The sequence below is a fragment of the Ooceraea biroi genome, chromosome 10, assembly GCF_003672135.1.
Source record: "Ooceraea biroi isolate clonal line C1 chromosome 10, Obir_v5.4, whole genome shotgun sequence".
NCBI classification, from domain to species: Eukaryota; Metazoa; Arthropoda; class Insecta; order Hymenoptera; family Formicidae; genus Ooceraea; species Ooceraea biroi.
The window spans coordinates 1,079,107-1,101,819 of record NC_039515.1 but is presented as its reverse complement, the minus strand read 5'-3'; the positions used below and the strand labels follow the sequence as shown (position 1 = coordinate 1,101,819).

General features: G+C 41.5%; 1 protein-coding gene across 9 annotated transcripts; it reads left to right on the top strand.

Annotated features, from left to right (window-relative positions):
• Positions 1-94: 94 nt before the first annotated feature.
• Positions 95-22,457, top strand: LOC105288103 (protein PRRC2C). 9 transcript variants are annotated; one of them, XM_026973410.1, is made up of 21 exons: positions 95-576; positions 691-806; positions 1,883-2,030; positions 2,831-3,079; positions 3,516-3,672; positions 4,516-4,779; positions 6,858-6,938; positions 7,011-7,315; positions 7,435-7,957; positions 8,049-8,759; positions 9,151-9,608; positions 9,700-11,274; positions 11,485-13,410; positions 14,052-14,246; positions 14,336-14,644; positions 14,958-15,143; positions 15,261-15,396; positions 16,880-17,224; positions 17,406-17,551; positions 18,193-18,469; positions 18,542-22,457. In XM_026973410.1, the coding sequence occupies exons 3-21, from the start codon at positions 1,938-1,940 to the stop codon at positions 18,694-18,696; spliced, it is 8,091 nt and encodes a 2,696-aa protein (XP_026829211.1). In that variant the 5' UTR covers positions 95-576; positions 691-806; positions 1,883-1,937; the 3' UTR covers positions 18,697-22,457. The 9 variants fall into 9 exon arrangements, with proteins under 9 accessions (XP_026829211.1, XP_026829215.1, XP_026829214.1 ...); XM_026973414.1 differs by having other exon boundaries at positions 95-806; positions 4,537-4,779; XM_026973413.1 differs by having other exon boundaries at positions 95-806; positions 4,534-4,779.
• Positions 22,458-22,713: the final 256 nt, after the last annotated feature.

The following is a 22,713-nucleotide window of genomic DNA, read 5'->3' as shown; positions in this document are numbered from 1 at the left end:
AGAGGAAGTGTAGAAAGTGCATGCGATGCGCGTGAATGTACACGGGATGCGATGTGAAAGAATCAAATGACATACATGATAACGTGCTACATTTACATTTGCTAAATCTCTCGATACAATAAAGAAATTAAAAAAAATACATACGAATAATAGCTAGTACTTTATTACTACTGAGAAAATTAATTTTCGACGAGCAAGTGAAGTTTCGTTCGGCTAAAAATGTCGCGTCGAGTCGTGCATTTGACCGCCGCAGTAGGAACGAAAGGTATTTCCGACGGGAGCGCTAACTGGCGGCCGTGAACGTCATTACGGCGCCTTGCGTGCGTCGAGTCTCTGTGCCGCACACACAACGGAATAGGTGGGGAAAACGGAACTACGTGAATTCCGTGGTGCGCGTAATTCCAGCGAAAAAGCGAAGCCTCGCATCGTCTCGCACGTCGTACACGATCGAACTGCGATCGGGGGCACGCTTGCACGTGGTATCGGAGAACGCGGGGTGAGATTTAACGCCGTCGTCGTGCACGGGCAAGTGGGTGGACGACGAGTGGCGCGTCTGTGAGAACGAGGCTCTCCTTGGTAAGCGTGACGTAATTGTATTGATCGCGCGGCGGCGGAAGGGTCAGAAAGTCGCGCATTCGCCATCTTGGACGAATTGGTGGAAAAGAACGTTTCTCGGTGTTCTTCCCGTAGGCGCGGTGCAGCCCTCGGCGAGACAGCGCTGGGAATCCGCAGCGATCCGTGCGTTATTTTAGTTTCACTGGGAGTTAACCCCATTGTGAACTGGTAACCCATTTGGACGGACCAAGGTGAGTCGTTATTTCGGCGAATTTCCACCGTTGCCCGCGGGGACCACCGCGGTCCTTTTTTCCTACGTGGATGCTTCGCTGTACCCGACACTTTCCTTCCCCCCTCCCCCCTCCTCGGCCATCCCGCCCCGCAATAGCTTCACCGCTAACGCTTTCTTAGACGAGGTACCGTTACCGCGATGATTATAATGCCTTCATTACATGCGGATTAGCGGATTTGATCGCGGCAGCGCGTAAACGCGGATTCGCTCAGCTCGGATCCGCGCGCTCGGCTACGCGGCGTGCTTGTTGTTTTGAGCGCTCGGGATTTTTGACAACCCATGGCCGCGGGGTTGGGTCCGAACACGGCGTACCCTGCTGCTACCTCGGCTTCTTCGGGATAATTGCTAGTTATGCTAGATGCACGCGACGAGTCGGATTTATAGTCTGGCCGCTTTTACTTGGAGCCTGCTCCCGGCCGCAACGGTTATTATACTGACACGCAGCGTGATAGACAAAGCTTCTTCTCGGGTTGTTGCCTCGATCGCTAGCGAGTGCCATTTAACCAAGTGATACGCAGTAATTTGTCCGCGTTGCTTTCGCGCGTTACTTCGCTATGACACATTGTGATTAAATTAGTACTGCTTTCCATGTATTGTGAATAGTTTACGCTGTGAAGCATTTAAAAATATTTAAAGCCGTTATATGTATGTATTACATTGTTATACTGTAAATTGTCTTTGTTTTATTTTGTTTATATGTTGTGCATATGTATAAATATATTTTGCTTTTAGAACAGATCCAAGTATAGATAAATATATATTTATATTTATTGTTTAGGTTTCATGTAATTGTCCACTTGGACAAATCTTTGTTTTTAAGAATAATAATATTAATCCTTTTCTTTATTTAATTGCACATTTAAGGAATTTAATATGTATTTTTCAAGAAAAGCTTTTAAAAAGTGCAAATATTGAATATTATTCTATTTGATCAACTTGCTTGGCCAAATTGTTTAAATCTATATTTAAGTTACTTTTACAATTTTATGGAAAAAAGAAAGCTGTATATATTTTAATAACTTTGTTTTTGTACAGACAAAGGGTTCGTTCTTTGGGTCTGATTGGTACTAAATGGTTGCGTGCAGACAGCATGTCTACTCTGTCAGGGATTGTGTCGAAGGGGGAGAAAGGAAAATCCAAGTTTCAATCACTAGATATCAATAGCTTGTACCGGGTGAGTAGGGTGAGTTGAACAACATTTTATTACTTTTTCTTAGGAATTTTCTAAGAGACTTTTACATGTGTGTGTTCTGAGTGACAGTTTTAATATTGTTATATTGCACATTAATTATGGTACTTTTCATGTCAAATCATTATTATCGATTAGGTGAAATAGTCTGAGCAATCATTTTTAATTTTATTAATCATTTATCGATTTTTATCTTTTTTTGATACTGCTAACAGATAATTGTGTTTCTCTATTTTCCTTTATTTCAATATTGTATTCACGTTAATGTGAATGTGTTTAATGTTTTACATTCAATTGCACATACATAGTTCTTGTATTAAACGTGGTAATATTACATGAAGTTGTTTTATTGAACTTGCTATTCTTTGCTGAAGTGCTATTATTCAATAATAAAACTCATGCCTAAACTGGCTAAATATTTCTAATCAATATTTGTATACACAGTAATTATGATATTTATCATGTCAAATCATTATTATTAATTAGATGAAATAGTCTGAACAATCAGTTTTAATCTTATTAGTCTCATATATATTTTTCGATGTACTGCTGGCAGATAATTGTGCTTCTCTATTTTGCTTTATTTCAATATTGTATTTACCTTAATGTGTATGTATTTAATATTTCACATTCAATTGCACATAAACAGTTCTTGTATTAAACGTGGCAATATATTTTACATAAAGTTGTTTTACTGAATTTGCTATTCTTTGCCGAAGTTGTGCCGTTATTCGAGATTAGAGTTCGCGCCTAAACTGACTAAATATTTTCAATCAACATTTGTATGCATGTAGGGCGAATCTTTGGAACCACATCAGCAAAAAAATACATTACCGCGAAAACATGGTATGCAAAGTCTTGGAAAGGTGCCTTCGGCACGGCGTCCTCCTGCTAATCTGCCCAGTTTAAAAAGCGAAACTAGCAACAGTGATCCGGCTGTCAGTCTTGTGCCAAGTGGAGGAAGCGGTTGGGCTACTACTAAGGACTCGACATCGTCGACCACTACTACTACTACAGTAGCGACTTCACTTGATAACACTACTGTAAGTTATAGTTTTATTCTTCACTTTATCAGGATCACGAATATTGAAATTGTTTCTAAAATAATATTTTATAAGATATTTTCTAGAGAGAATTAGTGATGAGCCGAACTCGCATTTTATAGACCTCATCGCATATATCTTTGTCCTTTCATGCATCTTTTGCACTCACTTTCAAGACTGTTTCTCTATGTACACGTGTGCAATTATAAAAAATTTAACGTTATTCTTTTTATTATCAATATATTAGTATTAATTATCGTTAGATTTATTAGAAATTAACTTTAAGTTATATATCTTTTTCTCTTGTCCGTTTTATTATTTCTGTGAAACAAATAATGTTTCATGGGTGATAGTTTTAATATTTTTTATATTGCATATTAATTAGGTGTTTTATTCAAGAATGTGCTATATAAAACTATTATCTTTCGTTTTGCAGACCGTCTCCTCAACAGCACAATGCGCAGCAGGGACCACTGTTTCAACATCCCTACATTCTTTATTACCGGGACAGCAAAATGCAGCGCAACCTCCTTTTTTGGATCAAACAAACAACAAATCATCATGGAGCGCAATTATGAGCAGATCAGGAGACGGTATATAAAAAATATCTACTCTATACTAACACTATTGGCATGTAATACGTAACATTGATTGAGATAGAACGTCAAGGCTTTTAAGTTATCTATATTTATTTTCCACATTTTCTGTTCCATTAATTCACTCTTAAACTTGTTTATCCCGAGGCGGGCATGTATGCTTAAGATAAAATAATCTAGGAATGTTGTGCTAAATCTTTTAAAAATTCTTTGATATTTGGAACAGCTTCTAACATTATCTAAAGCAATCGAGACCACGGAATAAAATAGCTTCAAGAAGATTTCCTTTCCGCGCATAGAAGATATCCGTGACTGTCGTGAGATTGTATATATATATATATATATCATACATTATAAATATTAATTATATACAAAAGTTTTTATTATTTTGACACGCTGATCGGTAGCATTAGTCAGGATTGACAGTGGAAGTGAACGGTACGATATGGCAATCTGGAGAAACAAATCTGCGAGACAGATGTATTATATTGTTTTCTTACTTAATGATCTAATTTTTATACATCGTTTTATGTAATTATACATTACGTGCACAGCGTTTAATTTGAGTGAGAAAATATGTTGGAATATAGAGACGCACTTAACTATTTTAAAGTTAGACAAAGATGTCCAGAGTTGGATTGACAAAGGACGACGGAAACTCTGATCGTAAAAACTGTTACTGTAGTACGCGACGTTGTACGGTGATCTCTTGTCTTCTCTCTTGTCCGATCGACCATTCGCGATTTACATATCCTTTTAACATCCATTTCTGGACGTTGGGCACGAAAGTAAAGTGTAAGCGGAGCGGTTTGCCGTTTGGGTGGCGCAATTAATCGTTAGGTACGCCCATTGTGGTAGCAGTGGTTGGTTACGCGGGGCTCGTGGGGGGCGCGAAAGGGGGAAGAGGTGCCCTTGGACTGAGTTTCCTCGCCCACCAGTCCCCGCAGTTCCAACACGAGTTTCCCAGTCTGAGCGGACAGCCATCCGCCTCCGTCTCCACTCAGAGCCAGACTCAACAATCCTCAACAACACCCAATGCAATCTCAGTCGCAGTCCAACATCACTCGTTACTACAGCAACAACCGTATTCCCACAACCACTCAGGTGGGGTGCTGCTTGTTGCCCGTTGCTGCTCTAGATTCAAGTTTTTTTATCTCTTTGGCAGTAGTGCTCTCTATGCTTCTCCCCATGATGGCTTTTAAGATTGCATTCTGGTTAAGTCAATTACAATAGTACACGAGGCAGATAGAAACTGCGTAAATTCGTGTATATAAATTTGTTAGCGATGGAAATTGCAGCGAAAATACGCGGTGCATGCAGATTCTTGATTTTATAATCTCTCTATAGATTAATGAGTCCAATGAAGTGTGTTTCTCAAGGAATAATAGATTATCTACACATTGAACGTTCGTAAAATTATTCATTTCTGTACTTTTCTAAAAATATTAGTAATGATAAAGCTCTTGGAAAAATAAATAGCTTTAAACGTTGAAGGAAATGTAAATAATACCGGGAAAACTTATAAATTAACGAATTCTGAAAAACTAATTAAAGTTATATTAATTATACATAATCAAAGTCAAAAAAACAAAGTAAATTTCTGAGTCATTCTTTGATTTTTTTCTCTATCATAAATATTTAATAAATTCTATTCTATTTCTAAGTAAGTCTGCACAATAAAATACGTGCAAATGCCAATATATCAAGAAAAGTTCATCTTAAAAATAATTAATTGAATGATTTTCATGATTTTTACTCAACAATATTTACATGTGGCTAATGCATTCGTTACTATTAATTATAATTTGTTTTTACGCATCCGTGCAGATTTGACGCATGATATTATTTCTATATTACATTGTATTCTACATGAAAATTGAGAATAATCTTTCTGTATTAACAAATATGTACGTGTTTAAATGGGATATATATGAGAGATATTATAGCTAGCAATTTCCTAACAGTAAAAATGTCTATAGAATTATTCGTTGTTTACCAAGACTTACAAACTACATATTTTATCAATATTAATGTTATTAAGAGTAATCGAATTAAAAAAATACTTCACATTCTGCAACTTATAAAGAAATATTCAAATGCACATACCAGTAATGTTATAATATTAAGAGGTAGACATGAGTAGAGAGAGAGGGAAGATTGATTTGGACGTAAATGTTGGTCTGCATTATCTATGTGCGTTTGTAAATAATTGTTAGCACCGTACAGTGTAGTATCAAATTTCACTTTTTACATTTTATCTTTTCATCACTTGTGCATATGATGCAATATATTTTTGATTCCTAAGAAAAATGTATATGTATATCAAGAAACTGATATTGGTACATAATGCCAAAAAGACATTATATTTTTTGTCTTTTTAACTGAATTATTCTTTTGTTTAATAACAGTTTGGGTTATTCTCTATTTCTACATACATTTCTTAATACTTTCAAAGTTACGTCATAAGAAGCACTTGTGATATATTTTTAAATATATAAAATTATTTATATATTTTTTATAAATATGTAACATTCCACATTACGGGAAATGACACGTTGTTGAATCTTTTTCTTGAATAAGTTTACATGGAGATAAAAATTATTTGAGCAATTTTACGTTATCGCTAAGCACACATGATTATTATTACAGAATTATTTATTAAGATTTGTCAAGATTTATGTGACCTAATTTAAGATTGAGACTTACATCGACGAAATATTCTGAAAGTGACAATTTCATCAGGATTGTTTGTATTAAAATGCGATTGGTACAGTTTTGTTCCAGCAGCTGGGTTTATCTCACTTTATATTTATTTTAAGTCGACAAATAAGGCACAATTTACTTTGCAAATATTCCGACACCTTATCTTCTGTGTTTTATTTGTATTGCTCGACTCTCTCTCTTCGCTGTATTATCAATGGCACCATCCTGTAAAGCATGTTGTTATTCACATGAGAAAGTCTCTTATGCACAATATGTGAAAACCACGTGCGTGCATGTGTGTTATCTTGTTTATCACTTGTATCTTATTGAATATTCATACTTGGTCAGTCGCTATGTTACTGTGTATTCACTATGTTATTATGTATTGTTACTATGTTATATAGCTATGTATCGAGATATATGATTTATCATTCGTATATAACACCGTTTTTAATACATTGAACATACATCTTGTATAGGCGGAACGCCGGGCGCTCAACAACAGTCGAATCGAGAGTTAAATGCGCAATATGGTCCAGGGCCAAGTCTACGTCCACAAAGTAAGTCTTGATCGAGACAACGACGTTAGCTTTATCTTGATTAATTAATTCACCGCGAATGAATTTTCGTAGCCGAAGGAAGCTGGATGCAAGGCGGAAGTCGTACGGCAGGTGGTGCAGCGCCGGCAACACCAGTTGGTCCCGGAAGTGGGAATACTCCGGGGGGCCAGGGCCTCCCTTTGAATATGCCTGCTTCAGGAGGACATACCCAGGAGGGTCCCGGTGGAGGGCGGCAGAACTTGGGCCAGTCGCCAAACATGGGCGCGGGCCCGGGAGGCCAGCATAATTCCGTGAACAATCAAGGTTCTGCGCCTGCTTCCGGCACGCATCAGATTGGGCCAAATCTACATCACTACCGGGGACTTATCCCGCCGTTTGTGAGTTTATTTCTAGATCTCGGCAGATTGAATGTCTAACAAACATGAATGCTGCTTTCTTGCTCCTTTTTCTTGCACTTGCAATGACCAAAGTATCGTGTAACGTTTTTCTTTTTTAGATGTATAGATCAAATTTCACTGGTGGATTTCCTCCGCAATTTTCATCAAATCCTGGATCCAACAACCCCCGCCCCAGATTTAACTATCCCATGGATCGATTCCCGCCTCCTCAACGCGAACGCGTAGCTGAGGAGGAAATACTGACTAGACCCATCATTAAGGAAGAAGATCTTACCCGTATGGATGATATTTCACGTGACGCAGGATGGGCCGCGCACGATGATATTGATTATAATCAGAAATTGGCCTTCAGCGATGATGAAACCGAGTCTGAACCATCGAAAAATGACGAGAAGAAAGATGCCAAGGAGAAAAAGAGCGACGATAATGCCGTGGAAGAGAAGGAGAAATCCCGCGATAACCGTGACGCTCGAGACAATCGGGATTCGAAGGAACTCCGAGAGCCACCGCATCGTTCTTGGACTCAGCCCTCTATGAATCGCGATTATCGTGGATCGAATGGTGCCAGCGGCGGTAGTTATTCCACGCAATCGCAACTGCACTCCGTACATTCTCTAAGAGGTCAGTACATGTATATACTTTTGTTAAAGCAAGACACAAGTCGCGTGACGGTCCGCGACGAACTATCGCATAACACTTTTGACACTTCCAGGCGTTGAGGATGACGAGACATGGAACGAGAGACGTAGAATAAAAGTTGAGGTCGCGTCTGTCGTCGAGCGCGCGCGGCAGCGTAAGGAGGAGGAGGAAAAGCGATTCCAAGAATCAACGAAGCAAGCAGCAGCTAAGAAATTACAGGACCTGGAACAGAAACTCAAGGAAAAGCAAGCGAAGCACAAGGATGAGGAACGTGTGCAGTCTGGCGAGTCGAAGAGCCTGATCACCGTTCCACCTGTGTCTCTTCCAATACCGGAGTGGGAAAGGGAGAAGGAGAATAGGGAGCGAGAGAACAGAGAACGAGAGCGTGAGCGTGAACGACCTCGTACCTCGTCCGAAGGAAAAGACGAGAAGCTCGTTTCGGGACGTGACGCTCGCGATAACCTGAGAGATGGCAGAGATCAGGGATTGACGGACTTTCGTCAGAGTGATCGACAAAACTTCCTGCGGCAACAGGACGCAGCGCGCGGCGAGCGCGAGAGGGATCGCGATCGCGACCAGAGGGACTCGCGGGACCGCGAGCAACCGGCATTCTCCCGACACTTTCAGAACAATCTGCCGCCGAGGTTTCAGAAGCAGCAGGCGGAGAGGAGCGGCGCAAATTTTAACCGGATTTCACCCAATGCCGAACGACCCAGTTCCCAGTCCGTTCCGTTTTCGCAACAATACGATCCCGGTAGATGGCTTCACAATTACAACTCGTTGAGTAAGTTTCTTTTTACTTCTGCTCTGGAACATTTATGTATCTGTGTGCATGCGAGTCGTATGTCGACTCGTCACTTTCTTTTATCCTCTTTTTGATTAACCTTTTCGGTGCTATGCTGGAATATACTCGAGCGTGCTGGTACATCTGAATATGAATACTTTCACAATATTTAATTTTTTTTCAAAATTTTGCTACAGTTCTGCAGTTAATGTTTTTCAAGATATGCATTAAGATTTAAGAAATGAAAGAAAAAATAATTCAGCACAGGGTACACCAGTCACTTGAATATTTAGCACTGAAAGGGTTAACGAGACATCAGAAAGCCACACATGATTTCAAATATAAATTGTGCTTTGTTTACTTACTTGGTATTCAATGAAATCTGTATCAGTAGATAGTGGTATGAAACAGTCCATGCCACCGCAACGCCGGAGCAGAACCGACTCGGACGCATCGGCGCCGCTGGACGACGAGCGACCGCCATCTCGGGATCATCGCGGTGCCGCACCGCCTTCACGGGACGACCGCTACCGACATTCCTCGCATCGGTCCTACGATGGCCGCAAGCCGGGTTATTACGACGAGTATAATCGCAATTTCAGAGATTACGAGTACGATGATAGACATCCTCGTGACTCTTGGGAGCGCGACAGACACTTCGATGATAAGGAGCGGGATCCGAAAGAGAATCTCGATTCGAGAGACAGCCGTGACATCCGCGACAATCGGGACATTCGGGATAACCGAGACGCTCGCGATGTCAAAGATTCCCGTCCTACCAGCCGCGACGCTCGAGACGTGCGCGACCGAGATGGCAAGGAGAAGAAGGACTACGACAATTACCAGAAGGTAAAGACCAAGATCAATTTTTATTGCAATTAAAATTTCTATGATTTAAAATTTCTATTTGTTTCAATTACATTTGTATCTGATTTCGCAGGATTCTTTCGACGAGCGAGAACGCGAGCAGAGGGAGCGTCCCGAAAGCTCAGAGTGGCGCGAGGAACGTAACGTGGGGCAAGACAGACAGCTTGAGGGCCGCCGTGATGCGCCGAAGGAGGAACGTAGTGAACGTCCGCAGAGACCGGACTCGCGCGACAGTCGCGCCTCCAGAGAATCGAAGACGTCTCTACGCGACGATGATTTGCACAAGTTACGCGATTGCAACTCCTGGGTGAGTGAAGTGTCGGATTACGAAGAGAAGAAACGAGATTTGTTGTACCACGAGGAGACTAGGGAGAGGGAAAGAGATCGAGATAGAAGACAACCACCCGGACCTGTCACGAAGGAAAAGATCGAGGCGGATGAGCTGAAGAACGAGAAGCGCAGCTTGACTCAGCTAAAGAGAGGCAGTTCCGAGCTTCAGGAGAAGAAAGATCAACCGAAGGAAAGTTCCACGGAGGCTAAGAAGGACATGGACGTGTGGAACAGAAAAGCGGAACGCGCCTCAGAAAGCAGGCAGATCGAGAGAGGAGATAACTCGCCGAAGGCCTGGGCTGATGCAATATCGCCGACTTTTGAAAAGGAAGAGGAGAAGATGGCGGAAGCGGCCAAAGACGGCAAAGAAAGCGACGAGATTAAACAGGGCTTGTTAGATAAGCCAGTGCTGGAGAAAAAAGAGGAAGCGAGCGCCGAGGACGCCAAGGAGCAGATCAAGGACGAGAAGCGAGAGAAGAATACGCGCAATAGAACGAGCAGCGGTTCCAGCGCTCGAGTTCGCGAAACCCGCGGTGGACGCCAGTGGGGTGGTGGAACCTTCAGCGTGTACACTCGCGGCTGGCGTGGTCCGGAATCACGAGGACGACGAGGTGGTCCACGATCCACCGGCAAGTCCGGAATGTCCGTTAAAAGCGGCTCCTACGGACACACTGATTCCGAGAATAGCGCGGACGAAGTTTCGGGCTCGACGGAGTCTGGCAAGGAGGACAAGCGCTCGGCGCGCTCGCCCAAACCGTCCCAGAAAATTGAGAAAGAGGACCGCAATCGTGAAGCAGCCAGACGAGACGACAAGCGGGGCACCGAGTACCCGCAGGCGCGCAGCGAGAAGAGAACGTACGACGGGAAGCCCAGTCACGAAGCTTTCGCGCCGTCCGGCGAGCCGTCCCGCCGTGGCAGAGGTGGTTTCCGTATTCGAAATACGACTACAGGCAGTCGCATGGAAGGCTACGGGCCGCCGTCCAGCAAGAGTCCGTTCTCGTCGGAACGTAACGTGGACGAGAAGCATCAACCAAGTACCGGACGACAAAACCCATCAACGCCGACTTTGGAGAAAGAGGCGAGCCTCTTGCAGTCCACTTCGGTCGAGTCCGCCGACGACAAGATAATCGCGAAGCAACAGGCGCTCACCGCGGGTATCACGGGTAGACGTAACAAGTCCCCGAGCCAACAGACTCAGCAACCCGGCAACAAACAAGAGACCAATCACGCGAGCCAGGTCGCCAACGTTCCGTCTCAGAAGTCGCAGATGCGAAAGGACGAGTCGCGTTCCAAGAGAACTCGTAGCGGGAGCAGAAGAGTATGTATAATAATCACATATATATATAATTACATTAATATTTAATGCTTTGCAGAAACGTTTATAATTTTCTAAATTGGAGTATAATATTTTATCTATATTCTTTCTGGCTAAAAACTCTTAAAATCGCTGTTAATTAAATATAATAGATAGGAGCGTCTATTTATTTTATATCTTTTTTAATGATTCAATAATCATTTTACGTTTCAGGGAAGAGATAACCGAGAAGCTCGTTCGCGTGGTAGCAGCGGCAATGTGTCGAAGCAGCCGCAATCGGATGTGGGTAATGAGGATTGGGAAACTACGTCGGAAAACAGCGAGGAACACATAGAAGATCACAAGGATCCTCGTAACAGTCGCAACAAGCACTTCACTGGACGATCTAATCAAGCCGCGAGTCAAAATGCTATCGGCGCGAACGTGCATTCCCGTAGAAACGAGCAGTCGGCGATTGCCAGAGAGCAACGCGAGAAAAACCCAAAGTCTTCCAATCCGGCGTCGCGAGCCCCCGGGGCAGAGAAGCGGAATTTGCAGAACGCTGGATTTAGCGCGCAAAAGAATCACGCTGACGGCATACCGCCTCTGATGCAAAACGCGCAGATACAAAACGGAGGACGGTCCAGGAGCCAGAGTTCGACGAACAGCGGTGCGGTCTCGAACAAATCGAGCAACAAGGACAGCATGGTGAATCGTATCGACGAGATCAAGCTGACCGATCCGAACCTCGTGAACCAAGCGCTGAATGACCTAAACAAGAAATCGCAAACGAAAGAGAAGAAGTTGATCGACTCGGAGGTTGAAGCGAACAACTGCTCCGAGGACGCCACGAATCCCGCGGAGGATAAGGTGGACGCCGATGGCTTTCAGGAGGTGCGCTCGAAGAAGAACGTAAAGGAATCCCGACACAATCAGAAGGAGGAGACGAAACCTGTCAAACGGGACAAGGAGAAGGAGCGTGAACGCGATCGCGATCGCGATCGTGAGCGCGATCGTTCCAAGTCGAAATCGAATGGGTCACAGCAGGTGCTGCAACAGGTGCAGAATATACCGCCGCTGTTGGGCCAGAATATCCCGCAACCGGCGAACATACCGCAGAAACAATACGATAACCGAAACTCCCGGAATCCGAGGCTCGCGCCGCGATTTCAGCGTCTGGTGAAGCAACAGCAGCAGCAGATGTGCACCACCGACGCGAACGAAATGAACAAGCTGAACAGTTCCGGCAGCAATTACGCCAAGGACTCGTCCAACAGTCCCGCGCCTCCGCCAGCGGTGAACGCCTGGGACAAGCCTTTCACTAGCCAATTGCGCTCGAATTCTCCGTCCGCAGTTCCTACAGATATTCAGCTGATGTCCGGCCTGACGGCTCAGAACGATCACAGCCATGAGGGTAACGAGGCGACCTCGGGGCACAGCAGCCAACGGAATTCTCCCAGCGGCGAGAAGACTGGGAAGAACCTGAAGGAATCTCTCACGGAGAAGAACGTATCCGACGTGTCCTCTCCTCCCGTGCAGACTCTGATCTTCGAGAACACTAATTACTCCAAGACCACCAAGACGAGCGGACCGGCGGATCTGGCGGTGAAGTCCAAGTTCTCGAATCACATCAAGACGCAGCAGCGCGCGGAGAAACGCACTGATCTCGAGGAGGAAGGCAGTCAAGTGCAGCAGCACCAGCAACAGGCGCTCTCGGTCGCGTTCTCCAACAAGCCGAACGACCTCATTAAGGATAAGAATCAAGAACCTATCCAGATGCCTCTGTCGTTCAACAAGAACGAGGACAACGCCGACATGAAGTTGGACTTCACGTTCGACTCCGATCTTACACAGCTGACGGAGGACAAGAACAAGAGTTTAGGCATGACGCGTTCCATGCACATGGCTAGCGGCCAAAGCACGATATCGCCGTCGACCGCGGAGCTGAATCTGAAGATAGCGTCCGTGAAGAAGGTCTGGGAAAACGCACCCCCGATGCCGACCGTGGTCGAGCACGAGGATGGCAACGTGGTCAGCAGTGCAACCAGCTTCCCGCAGGCGTTCGAGAGCGGCGATGTCGATGACAGTTACGGCCCTCACCAGCAATACAATCAGAACAATATGAAAAGTGAAATCACTACGTCCACAAACGTGTGCAAGGTGAGAAATCATTTCGCGAATATTTTCTGTCATGTAAATTGTGCATGCAAATCGAGTGTTACATTAGTTTTCCAATATTTTTCCAATTATTTGTATTATTGTCATTATTATATTATTATATATTGTGGTGAGATCACTTTCTTGACACTTTTTCTTCTTATTTGAGAAATTCTGTCTAGTAAGTACGGTGAAAATGAGAAAGGTAAGTGGCTAATGTCTTTAACCAAAACATGGTTACCTAATCAGCCACTTGTCAATAATCGATTTATAACAAAAATCATTGTTTCTCATTCTTTTTTTCCATTGTATTATATTAATGCATTGCATTTGCAGTTAGTATCGTCATTGTCATTATTATCATTCTTTATTATCATTCTGACCATTATTTTTCGCTATTATTAATCACAAAGCAAGGTACGTGTGCATTATTACGGAGTAACAAACCTATTCATTTTCACCAGATCTAAACAACAGATTGCAAGATTGCATTTACTTTTATTTCAAATCAAACAGATGTTTATTGAATATAAATGACATATGTTGACGTAATATATATATATATATATATACATATGTAGCAACTAAATATTGAAACACAATGTCCCTTGTGGGAAGACGCTGACTCTTTGCCTGATGCGCAGCTGGTTCCCCCGCAGGTGAAGCCGCAGCAACAATCTTCAGGAAGCGGTGGTACGCAACCTGGTTCCACTGTGCCCGGGCCAAGTCCCATCGGAGCTGGTCAGAGTCCTATCGGCCATCCTCCTGTTAGTCTTCAGGGTCCCTTAAGCCCACCTCCGTTCAATTCCACAGGCCAACCTTCACATATTAACTACCAGGTGCGTTACATTATTTTTCTTATTATTATTATTTCGAAGACTGATTGATGGAGCCGCATATTGAACGACCGATTTTGCCTTGCTTTTAGGAATTCCCGCAGTATCCTGGTTCACAAGCGGCACAGTATGGTGGCATGTCCGCCATACCGTCGCCACCGGCAGTGTTGTTCAACACGGGCTCGGGACAATTGCCTGCCCAAGCGGGCGGTTTATACGGAGCGTTCCAACTGGATCAAAGCCGATCGCCGTTCACGCAGTATCCGCCGTACGCCCCGTCTCTCCAGAGCTCGTTCAGCCAACAAAACATGTACTTGCAGCAACCGCCTCCGCCGCCACCTCACGCGCCGAACGCTCCGACGCCAGAGATGTATCAGAGCAATTTATCCCAATACCGCATTGTAAGTAAATCTTTTATCTTGTAACAATTTATCTTCTCTCGTTAGAAATTTATAACGGAACGATTTATGAGATATATATTGCGAAGATAGGAAAGCCTAGTGGCCTAGCAGATAAGGGCCCTACCAAACGAGTTTCAAACTCGGCAGGAACACATTTTCTGTGCTCTTTCTGTAAAAAATTTAGGCTTCTCGGGCCCATCTAGCCCAAAAAGTAGGATTATAAATATCTGACCTTCACCGGCGAAGGAAATGAATCAGAGGCGGCCATCTTTACGAGATAAGAGTATTTTAATTTTGTTCCTTGTCTCCTTAGACTGCGGCAGCTGCTCCACCATTCGGACAGAACCAACAGCTGAGTAACAATCCCAATACGGTACTGATTAGTTCATCGTCGAATTCCTTGATGTCAGCAAGCGTGAAACCGTCATCCCAACCGATTGGAGCTATCGGAACCAAAGCTCCACATTTCCAGACGCCATCTGCTCCTCAACCCAATCAGGTGTGATTTTACTTCATAAACCGCTTTTAATAACGTAACAAATTCTATGTGTGAGTGTGCAATAAATAATCATTCTGCAATCACGCTAACGAAAAGCGTACCGTTCCCTGCTTTCAGTTGACTTATATACCGTATGATCCGAACCAAGTACTCGGCGTGAGTGGTAGTTATATGGGAAATTCGCAATTAGTGCAGAGACCTGGTCCAAATGTTCAAGCATCTGCCAATAGTTATTACAGCGCTACGTCTGCAGGTAAACCTAAAAACTTGTAGTATATGATTTTTTTAATTTATGATTTTATGTGCGGTAGGTATTCTACGTAAGTATTGGGTTGTTCGGAAAGTTATTTCGTTTTTTCAAGGAAAAATGAAAGGCGGTTTTTTCATATTTAGAATAAATTTTATTCAGTGATGTATTGGCCATTTTGTTCCACTACCTTTCGCCATCTTTCTGGCAACTTTAAGATTCCACGCTCATAGAAGTCCTTCTCCTTATTGACAAAAAATTGAAGCAAGTGATTTTTGACGCCTTCATTTGAATCGAAGTTTACATTGTTCAAAGAATTTTGTAGAGACTGGAACAAATGGTAATCGGATGGTGCCAGATCAGGAGAGTATGGTGAGTGTGGTAGCACATCTCATCCAAGCTGTAAAAGCTTCTGGCGAGTGACCAAACTTGTGTGTGGTCTGGCATTGTCGTGATGGAATACGACACCTTTCCTATTCGCCAATTCTGGTCGCTTCTGCTTGATGGCAGCATCCAATTCATCCAGCTGACGACAATACACTTTCGAATCAATCGTCTGGTTCCTTGGTAGTAGCTAGAAAAATACGATTCCCTTCCAATCCCACCATACAGAAAGCATGATCTTCTTTTGATGAATATCTGCCTTGGATGTCGATTGAGTAGGTTCATCTTGCCTGGACCATGATCGTTTTCGCTTAACATTGTTGTAAACAATCAATTTTTCATCTCCAGTTATGATTCGCTTCAAAAATGGTTCATTTTCTTCACGTTTCAACAATGAATCGCAGATGGTAATGCGTCAAATCAAGTCAATTTCCTTTAAATTGTGTGGAACCCAAATATCGAGCTTTGAAACGAATCCAAGGCGTTTCAAATGATCGTAAACGGTCGAATTCGATAAATTTAACTTTTCAGCAATTTCGCGTGTTGTTATGCGACGGTTTGCATCCACCAGAGCCTTTATTTTCTCGTCATCAGCTTTAATTGGCCGACCCGAACGTGGTGCATCTTTCAAATCGAAATTTCCAGTACGAAATTTCGAAAACCAATTCTGACACTGACGTTCACTCAATACATCTTCTCCGTACACGGCACACAATTTTTTTCTCGCTTGCACTGCATTTTTACCCTTTCGGTAGTAAAAAAGCAAAATATTACGAAAATGCTCACTTTGATTTTCCATGTTTGATGTGATACCAAACAAAAATTATTTGACAGATCGCAACACAATAAGATACTAAATGACGTCTGAAATGTCAATTGTCAAAATATAAAACGAATTTGTCGCTTAGAGTAAGGTTAAGTATCGAGGAACGCGACTAACGACATCTCTTTGTGAAAAACGAAATTACTTTCCGAACAACCCAATAGCTTCAAGGCAATAAATAATAATATAATTAATAACTAAGTAAATGCTGCGATGCATGACTAAAATCTGCTTCGTCGCAAGGAAAACGCGCGCAGAAGTCAAAGATCAACGTGCTTTTAGATGTATTTCCGGGATCACAAACGGGTTTCTATCAGTCCGGCGGTGCCACTCAACAGACTGGAACCCATTACGGTCTGCAGGGATTTGGCCAGCACAGTCAAAGTCTGGCAACGGGTAGCGCGACCCCCGTCGGTCTGCAGAATTATGGCCCCAGCTTTTTGTCCAGCTCGGGATTGCAAATAGCAGCGGCTGCTCAACAATATCGCAATCCCACTGGTGGCTTACCGGGCCCGGGGAACGCAGCCCCCACGTTTCTCAACAAACACCAACCGCAGGAACAACCCAGACAATTGAAGAGCCCATCGGGAAATCAGCAGGACGTGCTTGCATCAGTTTTCAGCTCCAGTAAGTTTGACAATCTCAAGAATGACTGATAAATAAACTCCCAAAATAAAGCAATTTTTAAGAAATTTTATCTTGAAGTATAAGTGATAAATATTCATAGTTTCGTTCAAAATCTTTTTGATCGTTTGATAACGAGTCGCTTTTTTCTCTGTTGAGCTGTCAATTAATGTTTCACTTACAGCTCCTCAAATACCGTCACCTAAATCGAGAAATTGCAAGCAGCAATCATCGTCGCAACAACCGCAGCCTAGCCCAACGCAGCATCACAAGTATCAACAATATCAGGGCGTTAGTCAGTCTGCTCTGGTAAGCAGCTACAGTAACTACGTATGTACCATTTATTCATTAAAATTTTCATTTATATATCATGCATGCAACTGTCACAATAATTCAAATACATATTAACACACGTAGAGTCTTTTTCCACTGGCAGACAATTGAAACTTAAGGATGTACATGACGGACTGTCTGCACGAAGTTAGTCAAAATTTACAATATGTCGTTTTTTTCGTTTATTTCATCTAGAAAATTATTTTAAACGAACTAAAAGGTGAAAAAGTTTTCTGGTTTCAGAGCACATGCATATTGGTTTTGTTTAAATTATTGAAAAGTAAAGTTTGTGCAATAATTAAAATCGCCCGTATGCTCAGATTGTACAGTCTGAATATAGAAGAAATAAACGGAAAAAGACGACATGTAAACCTCCAATTTTGACTAACTTTTCGTACAGACAGTCCGTCATGTACATCCTTAAATAAAATAAAATAAAATAAAATAAAATACGTTTTCCAATACTAGATCATAAATGTAATATGTAAGAGAGCCAGTTAGACTGCAAAAGTCTCGCGCTAAATTACTTTTTACCGAAAAATCTGATTACAACAGAAAAGATGTTCTAAATTTTAACATACTTAAAGATTATTATACACAGTTCAATTTATTCTATAAAACCGCTTGTAAATCTGCAGGTTTTACAGCAAAATGTCCGCGGAATGGGCATGCCGCCACGTGCGGGTATTCAGCCGTCGCAGCAGCGTTACCCACCTCCGATACAGCGACCCGTAGTACCATTCGCGCCAGGTCCCAACCCGAACAATCCCACGCAACAGCAGCCTACGTGTATGCCGACGCAGCAGCAACAGCAGGCCCAGATTAATCGCCACCGACCGAATTTACACCAGCAGCAGCAACAGCAGCAGCAGCAACGCAACATGAAGATGCAACAGCAATATTACTCGTCGCAAGGTTTGTAAGTTACAGATGTTTTTGTGCGATTCACGTAAAAACATAATATTACAATGAACTTGCTTTTTGTAGCAAACGTTAAAATGGATTCAAGCGACAAAGCCGATAACCACAATGACAAGATGAACGATGGCCCATCTGGAACGCAGCCCGGAGGTAACAAGTCCAATGTGAGCCAGCAAGACAGTGATAACAATAAGGAAGAAGTGAATCAGCAAAACGAGTGAATATACGTGCATATACGTGACGGTGAACGCACTTGCTCTTCCATACATGGAAAACAAAAATGTCTGTTCTTGATTAAACCTTTCATATAATCTCGTCGAAAAAAATAAGAGCAAAGAGACTATAACATGCTTTTCTGTTCTTCGAGAAAAAAAAAGAGAGAGCAGTGTCACGTGGAATTGGTATGTTGGTTTATCTACGAAATCACGTGTTTATATAATCGACTAGCAGTTAAATAGATGAATTAAAAGAAATCTGATTTTTCGTGCTGTATCGAGAAAGAAAAAGAACTTGTATAGGAAAGTAACATTATTTATAGGCACCTCTCCTGTTCTTTAGTTCTAACAAGCATAAACTTTTCGCCTTTACGAAGCCGGAAAGACGTTTATTAAGCATTTCCATTTATTATTAAATAATGCCGAATGTACGTGGACATATTTAAGAATGGCAATAAGTTAATCACGAACGCTAATTCATACCACTATATTACAAGAAGCTCGAGATGAAGTGACATAATTAAATTGTTGTCATGTAACGTTTGAATACTTGACTGACTCGAAGGAAGAACGCGTCGTCGTCGAATGGAAATGAAATGTTAAATCGATCGATCGCAGACGCGAACTGCATAAAGAAACGTTCTGCGTCGCATTGCATAATGAGTCACTTCCGTGAGAGCGCCGTTTGCGGAAAGTGAAGCAAAAAAAAAGAAATTGTACGAACTTTTAAGTATGTGCGCATACACATTTCTCTCTGTAATTCAGATCAAGATCGGTCTGTGGTAAAGGATATAGTACACGTCCTGGGACACACGACACATGATATTTTGATCACGTCACAGAGAAAGAGAGAGACGGAAAAAGGAAAGAGAGAGAGAGAGAGGAAGAGGAGTGCAATTAGCGAAAGGAAGTTACGATTATTGCAGTTTCGCACTGTAGCGTCGAAAGAACTGAAACACAAGCGGACGGGACAGAAACTCCTCCGTTTAACCGAACAATAAAGAAAAAGAAAAAAAACAGAATCACCGATCAGGATCGTACGAATCCACGCATCCCCGACTAAGTCGGCTCCTATTCGTTGCGACACGGGGAGAAGCTCCATGTATATTGGTCATTTTGTCGATGACGCGAGATCACGGTGAAGCTTGTGCGGCAATATGGAAAACTGTTGTTTATAGGTATCGCACAAGGTCATCATGATCTAGCTTTACTCACGACGAGTTTCAATCATTAGATATATAAGGTAATCGCTTGTGAAGCGTGAAAAGTCCGTACGGATATTATATCGTCGCGACTTCTCGCGCTTAGAAAGATTATGTTGGATCAACCGAATCGTAATCTAAACTACTATTATCGCAACGTACGAAAAGGATTGTATATTCTCTGCTTTCGTTGCAGTTAAAAAACAAAGTTTTGTTATAAAGATAAAGCCCATGAAAATAAATAGTAGTATTCACAGGAGTCTATCGTTGCCAGATTTATTCAGCAAAGATAGCACGGCCATGTCCATCTCGCCTGGCCTTTCCGAAAGAGAATCCAGGCGTTGTTGAGATAGAACGCGTTAACTGTCCAGAAAAATATGATACTGCCAGTCGTACTTGACGACCACTCTATCCTTGAACACTGAAGAATTTTTCATGTCGTATTCGTGATATGTCTGTGTGAATAGCAAAATATTTATTAGAGAAAGGGACACTCGACACACTTGTAGGCTTGTTAAAACAGAAAACGAATTTAACACTTCGATATGAATCTAGAGAACCGATTAGAAAAAAAAGAAATAAGACGATAATACGGATATCTTACTCACTTTCATTCTGCATATCTTTTTCTCGGAAGCATTGAGAATTTAAGAATTAATGAAAATGTGCTAAGAAGATGAGTGTAATGTAAATTGATATATCTATAATGGCCAAGCCGCACGATGCTTGAATTAGAGAGAGATGAGGCTACAATTCCTTTCGTGTTACGAAGAGATGAATCCTCGGTGAGGTCTCATCAAACGGCGCGGGCAATGTATACAATATTTAAAAAAAGAAGGGTTCTCAAGAACACACAGTAGTAAAGCTTCTCTGTTATGTTACGGTCTTAATTCTCCAGTACCTGTACAACATACTATTGTAATTTATATTTGTTAATAATGCCATCAACGTATGGCCGATACGTGAGATACTCATACGCTTTCGCGTAAACACATTGTAACTTCGTCGTCGGTTACAATGTATTTACCTTTAAAAAAGAAATGCATTAACGTTAACACGCGTTCACGTGTAACAACTGATCGTGTCAGCGTGTTATACATCATGTACTGGAGAACCAAGCTATTCTATCGTAAGAGCATTACTACCGCGATGGCTATTACCACTTCGATCGTTAGCATCTCTTCAGCTGAGCTAAACCATCATCGTCAAGAGCATTGTAACAGTAGTATAGGAGTAGAAGTAGCAGTGGTAATAGTTGTTGGTATCTGCAGTAGGCCTGATGGTATTAATGATAATAATGATAATAATGATAGCTGTAATAGTAATAGAGTGTAACCGCAATGGTAGTAATAGTAGTGGTAGAACCAGCACCGACAGGAGGTACTATCAAATGATTTGACAACATTACTCTCTTCTTTTTAGCTTTAATAGGATTTCTATGATTTTTATCCTGCTCATTGGTAGTTTTTATTTTATTGCGAGATTGCATTGCACATACTGTAAAGAACTGATTATTACTATTGTAACTATTACCATTGCTATCTGCGACCCATTGCTACCCTCGCTAAGCAATCACCGTTACTGTATCGTTTGTGTCTCGCCTCGGCTTATATTACTACGTACCGTTGTCGCTATTATTATCTATTATTCTTTTGTATTATTATTACCGTTATTATTACCACTACTATCAGTGAATATGTTTGTTACTATATTATTAATATCATATATGTCGTCACTTACTACTATTACTACTGCTCTTGTTAGCACTACTATTATTACTATTACAGTTATTATTATTACTATTATTAGATAGAAGTAGGATGTCTACTACTGCTACAACTACCGCTATTACTATTAATACGACTGCTACTATTATTATTATTTTATATTATTTTAATTATTTTTATTATAATCATGACGAATATTATTGCACGTGTACACTCGGTGGATAATGAAGGTGAAGAATGAGATAAAGAAAAGAGTAAGTAAATGAAGAAGTATGGTCAATTGTGTATTGGGTATGTCATAGGATATTCGATAAATTTTATTAAAGATATTAAAAATCTGTTTAGTGACATTTATTATTGTAGCTCAAATACGAAGTGGATTTTGTTTATATCACGGCATATAGATTTGAGCTGGTGGTCTGTCGTATCACAACAAAACGATACTAGAATACTTGGAATGATTTTTATAACGATTATATTTTAATTTTTTATAAAAATGCAATATTGTCCATAAAATATTGTGTCCCTTGCGGTTTCGTGGCTTTATCATGTTTTTCCCTCGGTAGACGGGAAGTTAATTGTTTCTAATATCGTCCAGTACGATTGTTATTAGTGGCAATATGTAAAAATTGTTGTTTTATTGTAAAAACGAAGGTTTTCCTTATGTTATCCGATATTTAATGTTTTAAGAAATAACGCGCGAAAATGTCAAGGTAATACGACAGACCTCTTCACCCATCGCAGGGCGTCTGTAATTATAAATGATCTGTAGTTAGAAATATGACAAACATTGCTTATACACCTACGTGCTAAAAACGTGAAAATAAATTAGTAAACGGCAATTTGCTACTATTAATTTATATACAGTTAATTAATACAACCCAACGAAACTGTAGGTGAGAAAATCAATAAAAGACTTTAATAATAAAACGAGTTGCAAGAGACGTTATGTGTTGGATGAGATTACATCTCTGTTAGAAGTATGGTAGATTTTAATTCTGACAAAATCATATTAAATCATTATGTAATTTGATTATAATTTCCTTTATAACTATATTGCTTTAATCAAAAGATTATTGCAAACAATTTTAATA